General features: G+C 43.8%; 2 protein-coding genes across 2 annotated transcripts; one reads left to right on the forward strand and one right to left on the reverse strand.

Annotated features, from left to right (window-relative positions):
- Positions 1-1455: 1455 nt before the first annotated feature.
- Positions 1456-6876, forward strand: LOC127329269 (uncharacterized). The gene is made up of 8 exons (XM_051355800.1): positions 1456-1581; positions 2276-3449; positions 3627-3945; positions 4678-4856; positions 5039-5158; positions 5246-5336; positions 5688-5925; positions 6382-6876. Exons 1-8 carry the CDS (start codon positions 1456-1458, stop codon positions 6409-6411), a joined length of 2277 nt encoding a protein of 758 aa, XP_051211760.1. The 3' UTR covers positions 6412-6876.
- A 3349-nt stretch (positions 6877-10225) lies between these two features.
- On the reverse strand, positions 10226-11041 carry LOC139835773 (uncharacterized). Its single transcript, XM_071825638.1, has one exon. The coding sequence runs from the start codon at positions 11039-11041 to the stop codon at positions 10226-10228; it is 816 nt and encodes a 271-aa protein (XP_071681739.1).
- Between the last annotated feature and the right edge of the window lie 10592 nt (positions 11042-21633).

The raw sequence follows: 21633 nt of genomic DNA on the forward strand, positions 1-21633 counted from the left end.
AACCCACTATCGAGCATAAATACTCCCTCTTGGAGTTACAAGTATCAACTTGGCCAGAGCCTCTACTAGCAACGGAGAGCATGCAAGAACATAAACAACATATATGATAGATTGATAATCAACTTGACATAGTATTCCATATTCATCGGATCCCAACAAACACAACATGTAGCATTACAAATAGATGATCTTGATCATGATAGGCAGCTCACAAGATCTAACATGATAGCACAATGAGGAGAAGACAACCATCTAGCTACTGCTATGGACCCATAGTCCAGGGGTGAACTACTCACACATCGATCCGGAGGCGATCATGGCGATGAAGAGACCTCGGGAGATGATTCCCCTCTCCGGCAGGGTGCCGGAGGCGATCTCCTGAATCCCCCGAGATGGGATTGGCGGCGGCTGCGTCTCTGGAAGGTTTTCCGTATCGTGGCTCTCGGTACTGGGGGTTTCGCGACGAAGGCTTTAAGTAGGCGGAAGGGCGGAGTCGGAGGGCTGACAGGGGCCCCACACGCTAGGGCGGCGCGGGCCCCCCTTGGGCCGCGCGGCCCTAGTGTGGCGGCGCCTCGTCGCCCCACTTCGTAATCCTTTCGGTCTTCTGGAAGCTTCGTGGAAAAATAAGACCCTGGGCGTTGATTTCGTCCAATTCCGAGAATATTTCCTTTGTAGGATTTCTGAAACCAAAAACAGCAGAAAACAACAACTGGCTCTTCGGCATCTCGTCAATAGGTTAGTGCCAGAAAATGCATAATAATGACATATAATGTGTATAAAATATGTGAGTATCATCATAAAAGTAGCATGGACCATAAGAAATTATAGATACGTTTGAGACGTATCAGTGATGCGCTGCGGAAGTTCTCTCAGGGATAGCCTGGGAGAGGTCTGTCGTCACGAAAAGACAGGTATGCGATATTTCTCATTTCGCTTTGCCTATTGGTTTGTTTGTGTTGCTTGTTGGTTCACAACCTGTCAAACAGGACATGCATGTATATACTCTGAAGCCATGAAATTTTTGTCTGTTTTCAGTTGTTCTTATGCTCGAAATGTATAAAGGTGGCCAAGCAATGCTCTGTTTAAGCTCTGAAATAGGTTGTTGTGGTCAATGCCAGGATTCGATTTTTTGGAATGGCACTTTAGGTATGTCCAAGAATACAAATATATTTATCACCTCTAGAAATTAATACAAAATTTTATTACCCTTGAAATTTTAGCAATGCCATTCTTTTTATCTTCAACCAATTAAGTTGTGAATGTGTATTTTTTTGTACTGGTTGCTTCAGTTGTACTCCTAATGATTCAGTAAATCGAGCGGCAAAGCTCTAGGGGCCATGAGGGTCGGTGCTTGGCACGGGGGTGGTAGATGCCAAGAGGGAGTGACAAAAGGGCGCTATAGCTCCGTGTGCTCACTATGAAGGTTGAGGAGGATCGGGGAAGTCGCGGCGAGGCATGGTGGTGGTGGTGCTTGAGGGTGGGCGTCTCATCGGGAAGAAGATTGCGGTGTCGGGTGACCAAACTAGAGCAGATGGGGTTAAGCGCGAAGTTGTGGACAGGGTGGAGCATCAAATTGGCTCGGCAATATGGCACCAGAGGGGAAGAAGACAACCAACATACCGGCAAATCAGAAAATTAAGGAGTTTTTGGAGGGTTATTTTTGCAAAAAATATATAGGAGCAACTTGTGTACGTTATTCTTTTTTTGTGGTTTATTTTAATCCTGAGTTATGTGAGATTGCAAAGAAAAGAACATTGCGAAAGAGAAAAACTCCGACGTGTACTTGACATATTTTGGAGTTCATACAATATCGTCTTATGTTAGATCTCTTTACATATATATATATCGAGTTAGGAAGTTTGTTATGATTTGATCTCTCAGCTCGCATGCTATTCTTAAAAAGAGGAAATATATATAGTACCCTTCAGGGCTTTTTAATTGTGATGTTATTTTAAAATTGTTAGATATTCAAAGATAAAAGCAGGACATAAAACCAACATGATTACTCATGTATAAGATGCGATGTGATCCCGTAGCAACGCACGGGCATTTAACTAGTTACAAAAAAATAAACATCAAAATGCGAATTCTAGGGCTAGGGTTTTATGTGCCAAATGGGGAATTGCTGGCCGAAATGGGGATATAAGTAGCAGCGTCGGTTTTTCATTTTGCCCCCCACCTTCTCCAACCGGCCACGAAACGTCCTCCCATGACTGACAGTGGGCCCCAAATACGCGCCGCCGGCCAGAATACACCGTTACTCCCTGTGAGGTAGTCCCAGTCCCAGTCCCACTTGCTAGCCAGCAGCTGCTTCTTCGTTTCCGGCCCAACCCAACCCTCGCCTCTACCGCCCCCGCCGCCGCCGCCGCCGCCGCCGCCGCCGCCACCGCCCCCGCCGCCGCCGCCGCTGCCGGACGAGCTCCTCGAGGAGATCCTTCTCCGCCTCCCACCAGAAGATCCCGGCTGCCTCTTCCGCGCCTCCCTTGTCTGCAAGCCCTGGCGCAGCCGCCTCACCGGCTCCGCCTTTGGCAGCCTCTACCGCGAGTTCCACGGGAAGCCTCCCTTGCTGGGATTCTTCGAGAACGACAAGACGGTATTCTGCTGGTTCACTCCCTTGTCCCCCACCTCCCCCTTCCTCCCTGTTCATCCCGACCACCGCGATCTCTTCGTTCTCGACTCCCGCCACGGCCGCGTCCTATTGAATTCTGTCGGCTCGGAAGGCGAATCCCTGGACCTCATTGTATGGGACCCCGTCGGCCGCCGCAAGTGGGGATTGCCCTACCCGGAGTTCGACGACTGGACAACCGTCCCAGACGATGCGGCGGTTCTCTGCGCCGTCGATGACTGCGACCACCTTGACTGCCATGGAGGCCCCTTCCTCGTGGTCTACGTGCGCACCGATGAAGACGGGGTCGCACACGCTTGCGTCTACTCTTCAGAGTCTTGTGCCTGGAGCCCCGTGACATCTTGTGAGCACCCTAATTCCATCCTCGAAGTCATGACCTGCTGGCCCAAAGCCCATGTGGGAGATGCAGTCTATTTCTCGTGCACCTGGAGCAAGATTATCCTGCGGTATGACTTGTTCACCCAGGAACTATCAATGATTACCTGGCCGGCCATGTACAAGTGGGAGAAGGCCAATCCTATCCTTATGAGGACGGAAGACGGTGTGCTGGGATGTGCCAGTTTGCAGGAGTCCAGGCTCGAACTATGGTCGATGGAGTCTCACACAGATGGAACTGTGAAGTGGGTGCTAAGCAGAGTTGTGGAGCTCGAGAACTGGCTACCATCTCGCCCCACTCATGTCACTAGGTTCGTGGATGGAGTTGGTATATTTTTTGTGCGGACAAATCTTGGTATCTTCACAGTTGAGCTTAAGTCAGGCCGAGTTAAGAAGATATCCAACAGCAAGGACCAAGTCATTCCGTACATGAGTTTCTACACTCCAGGTACTAGCACCTCAAACCTGTACAAGCTTGTTTACGGTTTCTTTGTCTGATTTGCGAATCATTTAGTAAAAACCAAACGATTTTTCTGTTAGTGACATGAATTTTGGATGATGGTTCACATGAATGAGTTTGTTAAATTCGATATATTGCAATTTCATATATAATTTATATTTTCAGATCAATCTGGGGGCATAATGCCTCCGTCTACCATGACCTCCTCCTCAGAGAACGTTGAGACGGCCCAAGATGAGCACCATGATCTGCTGCTGCAGCACTCAAGTGGGGAGGTGGGAGATGTGAAGGAGAAATGGGTAGAGAAGGGAGAAGAGGATTGCGAACGGAAGGAGGGCGGATGGCATGAGGAGGGCTCAGTGGAGGATTGGGAATGGAAGGGTGAGAAAGCTGCGCAGAAGCTGTTTGAGAAGGGATCCAAGGCCATTGATGAGGGGCATTTCGTCGCCGCCAAGAAATTGTTGCACCGTGCCCTCAAGAGCAGGTTAGGGTTTCTCTCTCTTCCACATGCTGCTCTTAGTCCAAAGCCTGGCATAACCGTGCATACAGATGGATTATGGATACAAAACTTCCAATTATCCCAGTTATCTTTATCGGTATTTTTCTATGTGCTTAGTTGCATTGTGCTTTTGAGAGTACCTGTGATGAGCTTAATTGTGTCTAAGAGGTTCTAACTGGTTAGGCAGCAATACTTGGGAGCTTGGACTTAGGCTTCTTTTGTTATGCTATGTGAATTGTCACGAGCACGAAATCAATGTACATTTGCGTCAAGTTTTGGTGTTTACCCATTTGAGAAGTGTACATATGTTTCTGAAGTGTCCGTTGTTTTAAATATCTGAGTAAATATAACTTAGAGTAACTATTCTTACTGGAGTTGCAATTTGCAAAAACATCAGCAGCTGTGATAAAAAAAACTACACTACTAACCACATTTTGGACACTGTCTTGAGAATAACTGTCCCAGAGTGCAGTTTTATACTTCATCGACATGCAGCTTATTTATATGCTACTTAAAAGTCGCACTTAACTATGGATATCACATTCTAGGTGGTTGCTACAGAAGGTGATAAACAATGGACAGAGTTGAAATAATTGCACATGGTTTTGATTGTGTTCTTATATCTCAGGTTGCACTACCTTTCATAGTCTTATGTCACATACTCTTAACAATGATGCACTGATAAATTTGGCAATTTACGCTTTTGTTGTCACCTAGGGTGTTGTTTTATGGGAGACTTTCTCCAATGTGTTTTAGCACATATTACAAATATGGATGTGCTTTGCTGCACAAAGCTCAAGCGAAAATTGCACCATATCATGAAGACTTAGTTGAGGGTTCAGCCAGCAGAGATGATACTGGAAGCGCAAAGGCCTCTGGTAGCAATGTTAGAAAAGGTATACGCCATTACTTGTTTACTTCATGCAATCATATACACCATTATTTCGGATATAACAGCTTTTCTTATTACTCACTCATAGAAACTCTGTTCTTGGGGTGTGTGATGCTACTACCTATGTTACTCCCGCTATGAGTAGTCTAAGAAAAACTAAGGGAAAATGATTCTGCTTTTGTTTAGATTTGGATCTGGCTTGGAAAATGTTAAATATTGCGAGGGCAATTATTGAGAAGTATCATTGCATTTCTATGGAGAAAGTTCTAACCTTTTGTGCTCTTGCTGAAGTCTCTATGGAAAGAGGTAGTGTCAGTTATCTTAGTCACTCCTGCATTTAATTGGTGAATTGTCTCGATACTCATGGAGTCATGGCCCACATTTTAATTGCAGAAGACATAGACTACTCACTCCGTGCTTGCTTCAAAGCTTTAGCCATCTTGGAGCATTTGGTTGAGCCGGACCATTGTCGAATTGCCTTACTGTATCCTGCTTGTGGTAATAACAGTATGAATTGTGTGCCGTATAGTACTTTGAACTTTGAAGTATCATATTTGCAACCCAATAGTGGCTGCGCCTTCTAAGCATGCATCTTCAGGATTTTAGGGGTACATTGAGTTGACTGGAAAATTTGGGTGTTATTTCATTGTATTATCCATGTGTGCTTCAAATTGATTTGAGCTTACTGAAATCTTACACAGGTATCTGAATTTGCAAAAATTCATATGCTAGTATATGTGTGCGGATGAACTTTTCGAAGAAGAATTCAGTTAGACAATGCTGGTGTATCGCAGATTATGCTTATTCTTTGTTTATTTCCTTAGTTTGGTCCTAGAAACCTCTACATATTTCTGTCTCTGAAGTCGGCATCCAAGATTCCAGATGCGCTCCCATATGCTCTAAAGGTGTTCTCGTTGTACAAGTCACGTATGGAGAAACTTATAAGGGCCAAGGAAGCTTTGTTGGCTGTTAAAGGTGATAATGCATCTGTTGCTGAAATTGGTTCAGAAATTTCGTCGCTAGACAACGAGATAGAGTCCCTTTTTAATATATCCTCTGTACTAGGAGAGAAGGTAAATAAGTCTGTTCCTTCGTGAGGACGCGCGGTCAGCGCAGTGGCTTGGCTTGGCAGTGGCCAGCCAGCCCGCCTGGGATCGATCCCCGCAGGGGACGATTTTCAGGTGTCTCACCGGGGCTTTGCTCCAGAATAAAATCCCCTCCACACATATGTGCCACAACTACTAGCTCCTAGGGACACTCAAATTATGTGTGCTGTGTGTATAGTTCTAGGGTCTAACTTGTGCACTAGTGGTGTGCGTGTGTGTGGTGTGAGTGTGGTGTTGAGTTAGTGCATAAGTTCAGATACTACAACTGTAACACAGATCGAGGGGTCTCAAAAAAAAAAAAAAAAAAAAAAAAAAAAGTCTGTTCCTTCGTGTTACCTAGATGGTTTACCTCATGATCCTATTAATCAGTAGTACTGTATGAAGAACTGATAACAAAAACAATTTTTAATATTTTGGATTCAGCTTGAAGACCTGGGGTTCAAGAAACATTAGCCCCAACCTTGAAGCCAAGTGGTGCGCATAACGTTGTCTATGCTGCGTCCAGAGCTACATCTTTGACTTACAAATTGCTGGACCAAATAATTCTATGTCTACAACAGCGCAGATCTCTGCTGAACCTTCTCTCAAGAAAGATACAGAGGATTCTTCACCTGTAAAAGGTTATAGCAGCAACAAGTCAGATGTTTATCCTGCAGCACGGGCTGTATTAGTAACTTATGCCTGACAGTGGAACGTTTTAGTTGACTATATGGTACCCTTTTCTGTAATGGCTATATGTCACATGTACTTGGATGTAAATTGGCATGTCTCGTTTTAGTCAGAGCATCTCTGCTTAGTGCAGAAGAATTTCTTCATTTTGCCATGTATGAGCTGGTTTCAGCTCCTGCTTACCTGAAGCTATTGTAATTGAAGTGTTCAGGTGGATTGGTTCCGTGTTAAATATCTTCCCTTCCAATTTGCCCCATTGCTCTGCATTATGCACCCGTGCATGATATGCTTAAAGATGCATTGCATACTGCCTTTGTCAAATTTGACCAGAGCTCGTGCTGTGTTCAGGTGGATTGATTCTGAGCTAAATATGCTTGGGTCCAATTTCCCGTAATGTTCTGCATTATGCACCCGTGCATGATATGATTAGACATGCATTGCAAAAATGTCTTTGTCAAATTTAAACAGAATTTCATCGCCCTCTGTAGTTGAACTTACCAAAGGTCATGCAAATGACGTTTTTCTGTTCTTTTAGCATCTTTTTTTTAGAAACTTTTAGCATCTTTCATCCTGCCATCAGTGCATCAGTTTTCTTACTTGCTCTTTACCTTTGTTGAATGGGTGGCTTGACCTTCCAAAAAAATCCTACATACTAAAGTTGTGTAGCATCTTTTTTTGAGCCCCGCGGTGAATTTTGTGGGCGACGTCGCGCTGTGCTCCGTGCGTGTGCTGGGCGTGTCCGACTGGTGGGTCCTAGCCTACGCGCTGTGCTCCATGCGTGTGATGGGCGTGTCCGACTGGTGGGGCCTACCCTACACGCTGACGCATGTGTTCTGCTTGTCCCGTGTGGCTTCTACCGCAAGTGCTCCTCCCGGAGAGACTTGTAAAGAATCTCCTTATTAGGTGGGTTTATAAGATCAACTCACAGAAAACATATTTTAAAAATGTAAAAAATCTAAAAATATTATATAACATTTTTATGGGTTGTGTTTACAACTCTAAAAAATTTCAGCCCAAAATTTGATCTACACCTGAGAAACAAAAAAAGACAACTTCGGCCATGAATAGTGACATCTGGTTGAATAGGATTTCACACTATTCTCACCTAAATTTATCTTATTTGATTCTCAAAGTGTATGTCGGATTTGAAGCTGCAAATTTTTGACCTTGCATATGTAACACATATGTGTGTTGTCATTTTTTCCAGAATATTTAAACATGTTTTGTCTTTTCAATTTTTTTCTCATAGATCTCATCTAAAACCTGATCCTACCTAAATCTTCCCCGTGCTCCTCCTCCTGTAAGCGCAGCTCGTGCGGGGCTAGACCAAGCCGGTCATATCAGGCTTATGGGGCATGATTAGTTGCTCGCATGGTTTTTCGCTTTCTTCTCCACCCATGCAACTTAGTCTAATAGCTATCGTATGAGTGGAAACAAGACTTGGGTCAACTTTGTCAGTATGTTTAGATGCCAACAATTTTACTTGGGCTCGAGCGGAGAAACGAGAAAAGGTTTGTTTGGTTGTATGCAAGTTGAGTAGCATTGTGGTTGACTAAACTAGTTCAATTGGAATCACCTCTAATCTGCCTAACCATTTATCGATTCGTGATAAAATCTACATGGAAACGACGCGTCTTGACGTTGTGATTCCATTCCCATCATCGGTTTGTCGTTTCGTCGAGTGTTTCAAACTCGGTTTCGTGTTTCTTTTTGAGCCATTTGTGGAAGAGCTTAGTCAAATCTTCGCCCACAGTCGGCCATTTCAAAATTCCTTCGGAGAGTAGCTTCACCTCACCATTTCTCACTACTTTCGCGTTAAAAGATTTTGGTTATGTCAGCATGGGAGGAATGGAAGGCTATGTCAGCATGGGAGGAATGAGTTTCATGGGAGGGCTGAGTTCCATGGGAGGGATGCGTTCAATGAGAGAAATGGAAGGCATGGGAGTTCATGTCAATGGTTTTTCTAATGCTAACCATGCCTACTACTAATGATGGCTTCATACTACCTCCTCCAATTCATTCTACTAATGCGCACACAACTGAAGTGTAAAATGAAGAACAAGATGAAGGTGCAAAAGAAGATGGTGATGATAAATGATTATCGATATTTACTAGTGTTTTACATGAACTTTGTTTCTCAGTTGGTGGTCTTGAACCATGTCTTCATTTTGAACTATGTTAGAGCATCTCCACCGGCGCGTCCCATAGCGGCCCCGATAGCGTTTTGGGGGCCGGCAACGAAAATGGGAACACACCGGCGCGCTCTCGGCGCTTTTTCGATCCCAATAGAAGCACCGGCAACCCCATGCTGGCCCGTTGGCGAAGAGCGCGAATCGGGCGCGCCGGCGCCTCGCGAGGTGAATTTTTTTGGGCGTGGGAGCGACTGTCAGTGACACCAGGGCTCTGCGCGGGAGATTTTACCGCCACGATGCCGGGCTGGAACCTTTCCCGCCATAACGCCGCGCGGGAGGTTTTCTGCCTCGCCGCCGGTCTATATTATCCCTCCTCCCCGCCTCATTGGTGCAAAAATCTAAACACTAAAAAATACCACAATGTTCGATTCGTGGGAGGCGGCGCTAGAGGTGGCCGTAGAAGTCGTGGAGGAGGACCCGCAGCTCGCAGAGTACGAGGCGTGGGAGGAGGCGGCGCTAGCTTCGACCGTAGATGCCTTTGTTGCGGACGAGCGGCAGGACCAGGAGGCGGAGCGGCGACACCGGGAGGAGGCGCGACGGCAACGCCGGTGGGAGGTGCGCCAGCAGCAGGGGTAGGAGCAGCTTGCGCTGCGGCGGTTGATGCGGGAGGAGCAGCAGCGTCAGGATGAAATCTACCAGCGGTGGCGTTTGGCGGAGATGCACCTCCAGCTACGAAGGCAGGAGTTGGATCACCGTCGGCAGCGGGAGGAACTGGAGCAGCAGCTGCGTCAGGAGGCGGTGGCCGCGGATAGAGCCGCCTACTTGACGTTCGTGGCAGAGAGAGCAGCGGGGGATCGACGACAGAGGAGCAGGGGAGAGAGCACCAGAGAGAGCAGCGGGCGATCGTCCACCTCCATAGAGCCGGGTGGCCAGTAGGTAGTAGGCTAGAGATGAAGCATGTTTCACATGTCATCCGGGATCGAGGAGTGAATAATGTTTTACTCGGATTTTCCCGAAAATACTATTCATTTCCTTGATCTGAATGACATTAAAATGAAACTACAAGTATAAATATTTAGTTTATGTAAAAAAATCCCATCGGGGCAGCCGGTTTAGGGACGTCGGTGTAAAAACAACTCCCCAAATAGAGAATGCAGTGCCGGCGTCCTCCATACGGAAGTGTCGGTGACTATTTGAGGAGCGCTGGTGGAGATGCTCTTAGAGCATCTCTAGCAGGTACGCCAACCCGCAAACCGCAAACACGCAGATGCAGGCCGAGAAAAACGTGATTTGCAGGCCGAAAAAAGCGTGGTGTTCGACATAGACTGCAAAACCGGTGTTCGACGAAATGACACAGCTCGATGAAATGTTTGGAACTCGCGACACAGGTGTTCGATGAAATGACACAGGTGTTCACGATGACAATGCGACACAAAAAAGGTGCCGGCGATGCAAATCAATGAAGATCAAGGCGACGGCGAGTTGTCGACGCCGCCATCACCACCATTCGCCGCTGCAGCTGCCGCCGTCGACACCGCCTCCTCCGTAGCAGCTCGAGCCGCCGCCGCTGCTCTCCTTCTTGCCAAGATCTCCATCCTTGACAAGTCCCACCATTCCTTGGTTAAGGCATCCATGGTGGATGGATCCATCATCATCACTTTGTTCTCCTGTGCGATGAGCTCGGCCATGGCGCGGTTCTCCTCGGCCATAGCCCTCTTCTCCTCCACGGCTGCCTTGCGCATCTCATCTTGTCGAAGGATCTCCCACTTGGCTTGCTTCTCTTGGCTCTTCATCTCGGCTATAGCCCTCTTCTCCGCCAAGGCCTTGTTGACGAGCAACTCCTTGGACCTCAGCATCTCGTCGATCTTGTCTCTCAAACCGGCGGCCTCGGCTTCCTTCCGCAACTTGTCTTTCGCCCTCTTGTTTCCATCCGGCCTCCCCGAGTTTCTCTTGGTTGCGTTCACATCATCCTCGTCATCATCCAATCGCTCAAGGGTTCCCCTCGCCGGTGGTGCTTCCTTGTCCCGCAGCTTCCACTTCTCACTATGCTCGAGCAGCTTCCAACAATGGTGTAGCGAGAACGCCTTTCCTTTTGATGTCGGCATCTGCTTGTACCTCTCCATTGCAATGGCATCCCAATCATCGACGTTGGTGCCGCTCGGAGGAGAATTCCTCACTTGCTCAAGGCAGCCACTCCAACGGCTCACCGTGCTCTTGATGGCGTCCCATCGACCTTGCAAGGATCGGTAGGTGCGCGATGCCGTCAATGCATTGGGCGGCATGTTCTGGAAGAACGCATCCTCAATCCTGTGCCAGTACGTACCGCTTGCCGGTCTGATCGGTGTCGGTCATGGCATCGATTGACACCGACTCCCACTCCCTGATCAGATATGTGTCTTCCACCTCGCTGTAGTTGGCCGTGCGGATCGAGACCCTCTCCGTCGGGGCAGTGGCAGGGTTGATCAACACATCGGCAGCTTCCTCTTGAGTGATCTCCTTGCTGTTGGCGTGGTAGTTAACACACGTCCGTTGGGAACCCCAAGAGGAAGGTGTGATGCGTATAGCAGCGAGTTTTCCCTCAGTATGAAACCAAGGTTATCGAACCAGTAGGAGTCAAGGAACACGTGAAGGTTGTTGGTGAGGGAGTGTAGTGCGGTGCAACACCAGGGATTCCGGCGCCAACGTGGAACCTGCACAACACAATCAAAGTACTTTGCCCCAACGTAACAGTGAGGTTGTCAATCTCACCGGCTTGCTGTAAACAAAGGATTAAACGTATGGTGTGGAAAATGATGTTTGTTTACGAAGAACAGTAAAGAACAAGTATTGCAGTAGATTGTATTTCAGATGTAAAGAATGGACCGGGGTCCACAGTTCACTAGTGGTGTCTCTCCCATAAGATAAATAGCATGTTGGGTGAACAAATTACAGTTGGGCAATTGACAAATAGAGAGGGCATAACAATGCACATACATATCACGATGACTACTATGAGATTTAATCAGGGCATTACGACAAAGTACATAGACCGCTATCCAGCATGCATCTATGCCTAAAAAGTCCACCTTCGGGTTAGCATCCGCACCCCTTCCAGTATTAAGTTGCAAACAACAGACAATTGCATTAAGTATGGTGCGTAATGTAATCAACACAAATATCCTTAGACAAAGCATTGATGTTTTATCCCTAGTGGCAATAGCACATCCACAACCTTAGAACTTTCTCACACCGTCCCGCATTCAATGGAGGCATGAACCCACTATCGAGCATAAATACTCCCTCTTGGAGTTACAAGTATCAACTTGGCCAGAGCCTCTACTAGAAACGGAGAGCATGCAAGAACATAAACAACACATATATGATAGATTGATAATCAACTTGACATAGTATTCCATATTCATCGAATCCCAACAAACACAACATGTAGCATTACAAATAGATGATCTTGATCATGATAGGCAGCTCACAAGATCTAACATGATAGCACAATGAGGAGAAGACAACCATCTAGCTATTGCTATGGACCCATAGTCCAGGGGTGAACTACTCACGCATCAATCCGGAGGCGATCATGGTGATGAAGAGTCCTCCGGGAGATGATTCCCCTCTCCGGCAGGGTGCCGGAGGCGATCTCCTGAATCCCCCAAGATGGGATTGGCGGCGGCGGCGTCTCTAGAACTTTTTCCGTATCGTGGCTCTCGGTACAGGGGTTTCGCGACGAAGGCTATAAGTAGGCAGAAGGGTAGGGTTGGAGGCGGCACGGGGGCCCCACACCATAGGCCGGTGCGGGCCCCATGCTGGCCGCGCCGCCCTATTGTTACGGGCCCTTGTGGCCCCACTTCGTATCCCCTTCGGTCTTCTAGAAGCTTCGTGGAAAAATAAGACCCTGGGCGTTGATTTCGTCCAATTCCGAGAATATTTCCTTTGTAGGATTTCTGAAACCAAAAACAGCAGAAAACAGCAACTGGCTCTTTGACATCTTGTCAATAGGTTAGTGCCGGAAAATGCATAATAATGACATAAAGTGTGTATAAAACATGTGAGTATTGTCATAAAAGTAGCATGGAACATAAGAAATTATAGATACGTTTGAGACGTATCAAGCATCCCCAAGCTTAGTTCCTACTCGCCCTCGAGTAGGTAAACGATAACAATGATAATTTCTGAAGTGACATGCTATCATAATCTTGATCAATACTATTGTAAAGCATATGAGATGAATGCAGCGATTCGAAGCAATGGTAAAGACAATGATTAAACAACTGAATCATATAGCAAAGACTTTTCATGAATAGTACTTTCAAGACAAGCATCAATAAGACTTGCATAAGAGTTAACTCATAAAGCAATAAATTCTTAGTAGAAAGCTTTGAAGCAACACAAAGGAAGATATAAGTTTCAGCGGTTGCTTTCAACTTCAACATGTATATCTCATGGATAATTGTCAACATAAAGCAATATAACAAGTGCAATAAGTAAACATGTAAGAATCAATGCACACAGTTAACACAAGTGTTTGCTTCTAAGATAGAAAGAAGTAGGTAAACTGACTCAACATAAAGTAAAAGAATGGCCCTTCGCAGAGGGAAGCATGGATTACTATTTTTGTGCTAGAGCTTTTCATTTTGAAAACATAGAAACAATTTTGTCAACGGTAGTAATAATTCATATGTGTTATGTATAAGACATCCTATAAGTTGCAAGCCTCATGCATAGAATACCAATAGTGCTCGCACCTTGTTCTAATTAGCTTGGATTAACACGGATTATGATTGCATACATATGTTTCAACCAAGTGTCACAAAGGGGTACCTCTATGCCGCCTGTACAGAGGTCTAAGGAGAAAGTTCGCATTGGATTTCTCGCTTTTGATTATTCTCAACTTAGACATCCATACCGGGACAACATAGAAAACAGATAATGGACTCCTCTTTTAATGCTTAAGCATTCAACAACAGATAATATTCTCATAAGAGATTGAGGATTAGTGTCCAAACTGAAACTTCCACCATGATTCATGGCTTTAGTTAGCGGCCCAATGTTCTTCTCTAACAATATGCATACTCAAACCATTTGATCATAAAAATCGCCCTTACTTCAGACAAGACGAACATGCATAGCAACTCACATGATATTCAACAAAGGTGTAAAAGTTGATGGCGTCCCCAGAAACATGGTTACCGCTCAACAAGCAACTTATAAGAAATAAGATACATAAGCTACATATTCTTTACCACAATAGTTTTTAAGGCTATTTTTCCATGAGCTATATATTGCAAAGACAAAGAATAGAATTTTAAAGGTAGCACTCAAGTAATGTACTTTGGAATGGCAGAAAAATACCATGTAGTAGGTAGGTATGGTGGACACAAATGGCATAGTTTTTGGCTCAAGGATTTGGATGCACGAGAAGAATTCCCTCTCAATACAAGGCTTAGGCTAGCAAGGTTGTTTGAAGCAAACTCAAGTATAAACCGGTACAGCAAAACTTACATAAGAACATATTGCAAGCATTATAAGACTCTACACTGTCTTCCTTGTTGTTCAAACACCTTAACCAGAAAATATCTAGACTTAGAGAGACCAATCATGCAAACCAAATTTTAACAAGCTCTATGTAGTTCTTCATTAATAGGTGCAAAGTACATGATGCAAGAGCTTAAACATAATCTATATGCGCACAACAATTGCCAAGTATCAAATTATTCAAGACATTATACCAATTACCACATGAAGCATTTTTCGTTTCCAACCATATATCAATGAACGAAGCAGTTTCAACCTTCGCCATGAACATTAAAAGTAAAGCTAAGAACACATGTGTTCATATGCAACAACGGAGCGTGTCTTTCTCCCACACAAGGAATGCTAGGATCCGAGTTTATTCAAACAAAAACAAAAACAAAAGCAAACAGACGCTCCAAGTAAAGCACATAAGATGTGACTGAATAAAAATATAGTTTCACTAGAGGTGACCTGATAAGTTATCGATGAAGAAGGGGATGCCTTGGGCATCCCCAAGCTTAGATGCTTGAGTCTTCTTGAAATATGCAGGTATGAACTACGGGGGCATTCCCAAGCTTAGACTTTTCACTCTTCTTGATCATATTGTATCATCCTCCTCTCTTGACCCTTGAAAACTTCCTCCACACCAAACTCGAAACAAACTCATTAGAGGGTTAGTGCATAATTGAAAATTCATATATTCAGAGGTGACATAATCATTCTTAACACTTCTGGACATTGCACAAAGCTACTGAAAGTTAATGGAACAAAGAAATCCATCAAACATAGCAAAACAGGCAATGCGAAATAAAAGCCAGAATCTGTCAAAACAGAACAGTCCGTAAAGACGAATTTTTCTGGGGCACTTAACTTGCTCAGATGAAAAATCTCATTTTGAATGAAAGTTGCGTACATATCTTAGGATCACGCACGTAAATTGGCAGAATTTTCTGAGTTACCTACAGACGGGGCTGCTAAATTTCGTGACAGCAAGAAATCTGTTTCTGCGCAGTAATCCAAATCTAGTATCGACATTACTATCAAAGACTTTACTTGGCACAACAATGCAATAAAATAAAGATAAGGAGAGGTTGCTACAGTAGTAACAACTTCCACGACTCAAATATAAAACAAAAGTGCAGAAGTAAAATAATGGATTGTCTCCCATAAGCGCTTTTCTTTAACGCCTTTTAGCTAGGCGCAGAAAGTGTGAATCAAGTAACATCAAGAGATGAAGCATCAACATCATAATTTGTTCTAATAATAGAATCATAAGGTAACTTCATTCTCTTTCTAGGGAAGTGTTCCATACCTTTCTTGAGAGGAAATTGATACTTAATATTACCTTCCTTCATATCAATAGTAGCACCAACAGTTCGAAGAAAAGGTCTTCCCAATATAATGGGACAAGATGCATTGCATTCAATATCCAAGACAACAAAATCAACGGGGACAAGGTTATTGTTAACCATAATGCGAATATTATCAATCCTCCCCAAAGGTTTCTTTGTAGAATTATCAGCAAGATTAACATCCAAATAACAATTTTTCAATGGTGGCAAGTCAAGCATATTATAGATTTTCTTAGGCATAACAGAAATACTTGCACCAAGATCACATAAAGCATTACAATCAAAATCATTGACCCTCATTTTAATGATGGGCTCCCAACCATCTTCTAACTTTCTAGGAATATAAGTTTCAAGTTTTAGTTTATCTTCTCTAGCTTTTATGAGAGCATTTGTAATATGTTTTGTGAAGGCCAAATTTATAGCAGTAGCATTAGGACTTCTAGCAAGTTTTTGTAAGAACTTTATAACTTCAGAGATGTGGCAATCATCAAAATCTAAACCATTATGGTCTACAACAATGGGATCATTGTCCCCAATATTTTGAAAAATTTCAGCAGTTTTATCACAAACAGTTTCAGGCAGCTTTGCACGCTTTGCACTAGGAGTAGAAACATTGCCAACACCAATTATTTTATCATTGATAGTAGGAGGTTTAGCAACATGTGGAGCATCAACATTACTAGTGGTGGTAATAGTCCAAACTTTAGCTACATTATTCTCTTTAGCAAGTTTTTCGTTTTCTTCTCTTTCCCACCTAGCATGCAATTCAGCCATCAATCTAATATTTTCATTAATTCGAACTTGTATGGCGTTTGCTGTAGCAAATGACTTAATATCTTTATCTTCATTAGGCATAACTTTCAATTTTAAAAGATCGACATCAGAGGCAAGACTATCAACCTTAGAAGCAAGAATATCAATTTTATCAAGCTTTTCTTCAACAGATTTGTTAAAAGCAGTTTGTGTACTAATAAATTCTTTAAGCATGGCTTCAAGACCAGAGGGTACACTCCTATTATTGTTGTAAGAATTACCATAAGAATTACCATAACCATTGCCATTATTAGAAGGATATGGCCTATAGTTGTTACCAGAATTATTCCTATAAGCATTGTTGTTGAAATTATTCTTTTAATGAAGTTCACATAAACATGCTCTTCTTGGGCAACCAATGAAGCTAAAGGAACATTATTAGGATCAACATTAGATCTACCATTCACAAGCATAGACATAATCACCTCAATCTTATCACTCAAGGAGGAGGTTTCTTCAACAGAATTTACCTTCTTACCTTGTGGAGCCCTTTCAGTGTGCCATTCAGAGTAATTAATCATCATATTATCAAGAAGCTTTGTTGCCACCCCCAAAGTGATGGACATAAAAGTACCTCCAGCAGCTGAATCCAATAGGTTCCGCGAAGAAAAATTTAATCCTGCATAGAAGGTTTGGATGATCATCCAAGTAGTTAGTCCATGGGTAGGGCAATTCTTTACCAAAGATTTCATTCTTTCCCATGCTTTGGCAACATGTTCATTATCCAATTGCTTAAAATTCATAATGCTACTTCTCAAAGATATAATTTTAGCAGGAGGATAATATCTACCAATGAAAGCATCTTTACATTTAGTCCATGAATCAATACTGTTCTTAGGCAAAGATAGCAACCAATCTTTAGCTCTTCCTCTTAAGGAGAAAGGAAACAATTTCAATTTTATAATGTCACCATCTACATCCTTATACTTTTGCATTTCACAAAGTTCAACAAAATTATTAAGATGGGCAGCAGCATCATCAGAACTAACACCAGAAAATTGCTCTCTCATAACAAGATTTAGTAAAGCAGGTTTAATTTCAAAAAATTCTGCTGTAGTAGCAGGTGGAGCAATAGGTGTGCATACGAAATCATTATTATTTGTGCTAGTGAAGTCACACAACTTAGTATTCTCAGGAGTATTCATTTTAGCAGTAGTAAATAAAGCAAACTAAATAAAGTAAATGCAAGTAACTAATTTTTTTGTGTTTTTAATATAGAGAACGCAAACAAGACAGTAAATAAAGTAAAACTAGTAACTAATTTTTTTGTATTTTTGATATAGAGAAGAAACCAAGCAGTAAATAAAATAAAGTAAAGCAAGACAAAAACAAAGTAAAGAGATTGGATGTGGGAGACTCCCCTTGCAGCGTGTCTTGATCTCCCCGGCAACGGCGCCAGAAAAATCCTTGCTGTTGGCGTGGTAGTTAACACACGTCCGTTGGGAACCCCAAGAGGAAGGTGTGATGCGTACAGCAGCGAGTTTTCCCTCAGTATGAAACCAAGGTTATCGAACCAGTAGGAGTCAAGGAACACGTGAAGGTTGTTGGTGACGGAGTGTAGTGCGGTGCAACAACAGGGATTCCGGCGCCAACGTGGAACCTGCACAACACAATTAAAGTACTTTGCCCCAACGTAACAGTGAGGTTGTCAATCTCACCAGCTTGCTGTAAACAAAGGATTAAACGTATGGTGTGGAAAATGATGTTTGTTTACGAAGAACAGTAAAGAACAAGTATTGCAGTAGATTGTATTTCAGATGTAAAAGAATGGACCGGGGTCCACAGTTCACTAGTGGTGTCTCTCCCATAAGATAAATAGCATGTTGGATGAACAAATTATAGTTGGGCAATTGACAAATAGAGAGGGCATAACAATGCACATACATATCACGATGACTACTATGAGATTTAATCAGGGCATTACGACAAAGTACATATACCGCTATCCAGCATGCATCTATGCCTAAAAAGTCCACCTTCGGGTTAGCATCCGCACCCCTTCCAGTATTAAGTTGCAAACAACAGACAATTGCATTAAGTATGGTGCGTAATGTAATCAACACAAATATCCTTAGACAAAGCATTGATGTTTTATCCCTAGTGGCAACAGCACATCCACAACCTTAGAACTTTCTCACACTTTGTCCTGCATTCAATGGAGGCATGAACCCACTATCGAGCATACATACTCCCTCTTGGAGTTACAAGTATCAACTTGGCCAGAGCCTCTACTAGCAACGGAGAGCATGCAAGAACATAAACAACACATATATGATAGATTGATAATCAACTTGACATAGTATTCCATATTCATCGGATCCCAACAAACACAACATGTAGCATTACAAATAGATGATCTTGATCATGATAGGCAGCTCACAAGATCTAACATGATAGCACAATGAGGAGAAGACAACCATCTAGCTACTGCTATGGACCCATAGTCCAGGGGTGAAATACTCACGCATCAATCCGGAGGCGATCATGGTGATGAAGAGTCCTCCGGGAGATGATTCCCCTCTCCGGCAGGGTGCCGGAGGCGATCTCCTGAATCCCCTGAGATGGAATTGGCGGTGGCGGCGTCTCTGGAACTTTTTCCTTATCGTGGCTCTCGGTACAGGGGTTTCGCGACGAAGGCTATAAGTAGGCAGAAGGGTAGGGTTGGAGGCGGCGCGGGGGCCCCACACCATAGGCCGGTGCGGGCCCCATGCTGGCCGCGCCGCCCTATGGTTACGAGCCCTCGTGGCCCATCTTCGTATCCCCTTCGGTCTTCTGGAAGCTTCGTGGAAAAATAAGACCCTGGGCGTTGATTTCGTCCAATTCCGAGAATATTTCCTTCGTAGGATTTCTGAAACCAAAAACAGCAGAAAACGGTAACTGGCTCTTTGGCATCTCGTCAATAGGTTAGTGCCGGAAAATGCATAATAATGACATAAAGTGTGTATAAAACATGTGAGTATTGTTATAAAAGTAGCATGGAACATAAGAAATTATAGATACGTGATACGTCTCCGACGTATCGATAATTTCTTATGTTCCATGCCACATTATTGATGATATCTACATGTTTTATGCATACTTTATGTCATTATTATGCGTTTTCCGGAACTAACCTATTGACGAGATGCCGAAGGGCCAGTTGCTGTTTTCTGCTGTTTTTGGTTTCAGAAATCGTAGTAAGGAAATATTCTCGGAATCGGACGAAATCAACGCCCAGGGTCCTATTTTTCCACGAAGCTTCCAGAAGTCCGAAGGGGAAACGAAGTGGGGCCACGAGGTGGGGACACAGTAGGGCGGCGCGGCCCAAGCCCTGGCCGCGCCGACCTAGTGTGTGGCCCCACCAGGACTCCACCGACCTTGCCCTTCCGCCTACTTAAAGTCTCCGTCGCGAAAACCCTATTACATTCGACGAAACCAGAGAAAACCTTCCAGAGCCGCCGCCATCGCGAAGCCAAGATCTGGGGGACAGGAGTCTCTGTTCCGGCACGCCGCCGGAACGGGGAAGTGCCCCCGGAAGGCTTCTCCATCGACACCACCGCCATCTTCATCAACGCTGCTGTCTCCCATGAGGAGGGAGTAGTTCTCCATCGAGGCTCGGGGCTGTACCGGTAGCTATGTGGTTCATCTCTCTCCTATGTACTTCAATACAATAATCTCATGAGCTGCCTTACATGATTGAGATTCATATGATGATGCTTGTAATCTAGATGTCATTATGCTAGTCAAGTGGATTTTACTTATGTGATCTCCGGAGACTCCTTGTCCCACGTGTGCAAAGGTGACAGTGTGTGCACCGTGTGGGTCTCTTAGGCTATATTTCACAGAATACTTATTCGCTGTTATGAATGGCATAGTGAAGTGCTTATTTATATCTCTTTATGATTGCAATGTGTTTTGTATCACAATTTATCTGTGTGCTACTCTAGTGATGTTATTAAAGTAGTTTATTCCTCCTGCACGGTGTAATGGTGACAGTGTGTGCATCGTGTAGTACTTGGCGTAGGTTATGATTGTGATCTCTTGTAGATTATGAAGTTAACTATTGCTATGATAGTATTGATGTGATCTATTCCTCCTTTCGTAGTGTGAAGGTGACGGTATGCATGCTATGTTAGTACTTGGTTTGGTTATGTTGATCTGTCATGCACTCTAAGGTTATTTAAATATGAACATTGAATATTGTGGAGCTTGTTAACTCCGGCATTGAGGGTTCGTGTAATCCTACACAGTTAGTGGTGTTCATCATCCAACAAGAGGGTGTAGAGTCTAGCATCTATTTATTTATTCTGTTATGTGATCAATGTTGAGAGTGTCCACTAGTGAAAGTATGATCCCTAGGCCTTGTTCCTAAATATCGCTATCGCTGCTTGTTTCATCGTTTTACTGCTTGTTTACTTCCTGCAATATTACTACCATCAACTGCACGCCAGCAAGCACTTTTCTGGCGCCGTTACTACTGCTCATACTTATTCATACCACCTGTATTTCACTATCTCTTCGCCGAACTAGTGCACCTATTAGGTGTGTTGGGGACACAAGAGACTTCTTGTTTTGTGGTTGCAGGGTTGCATGAGAGGGATATCTTTGACCTCTTCCTCCCTGAGTTCGATAAACCTTGGGTGATCCACTTAAGGGAAACTTGCTGCTGTTCTACAAACCTCTGCTCTTGGAGGCCCAACACTGTCTACAAGAATAGAAGCACCCGTAGACATCGAGCACTTTTCTGGCGCCGTTGCCGGGGAGGAAAGGTAAAAGGCACTCATACTCCGGTCCCAGGTACTAAGTACTTTTCTGTTGCCGTTGTGTGTGTGCTCGAAGCTATTTCCTTTAGATCCTGCAATTGTATGTTTTTGTTTCTTGTTTACACTAGTTAGGCATAATGGACAACAATGAGCTTCTTATTCTATTTCCTGATTTAAGACATGGATGGTTTGATGCGAAAATTAAAAAACCTATGGAACATATTAGTATGAACGCTTTGAACACCATTGTTGCTAATGATATGGAAAATTCTAAGCTTGGGGAAGCTGGCTTTGATGAGCATGATATTTTTAGTCCCCCAAGCATTGAGGAGAAAATTTACTTTGATGATACTTTGCCTCCTATTTATGATGATTATAATGATATTGATCTTTTAGTACCGCCTGTTATGGAGGATAAATTTGATTATGATTATATTATGCCTCCTATATTTGATGATGAGA

This window comes from Lolium perenne, chromosome 2 (assembly GCF_019359855.2).
Source record: "Lolium perenne isolate Kyuss_39 chromosome 2, Kyuss_2.0, whole genome shotgun sequence".
Lineage (NCBI taxonomy): Eukaryota > Viridiplantae > Streptophyta > Magnoliopsida > Poales > Poaceae > Lolium > Lolium perenne.

What these genes read in the sequence shown, in the direction of transcription:
- LOC139835773 (XM_071825638.1), bottom strand. Translation starts at nt 11,041, where the DNA reads ATGCCGCCCAATGCATTGACGGCATCGCGCACCTACCGATCCTTGCAA.
- LOC127329269 (XM_051355800.1), top strand. Translation starts at nt 1,456, where the DNA reads ATGGTGGTGGTGGTGCTTGAGGGTGGGCGTCTCATCGGGAAGAAGATT. An exon ending in TGGAGCATCAAATTGGCTCG is followed by an intron (nt 1,582 to 2,275) that starts GCAATATGGCAC and finishes CCTGTGAGGTAG; the next exon opens with TCCCAGTCCCAGTCCCACTT. An exon ending in TGGTAGCAATGTTAGAAAAG is followed by an intron (nt 4,857 to 5,038) that starts GTATACGCCATT and finishes GCTTTTGTTTAG; the next exon opens with ATTTGGATCTGGCTTGGAAA.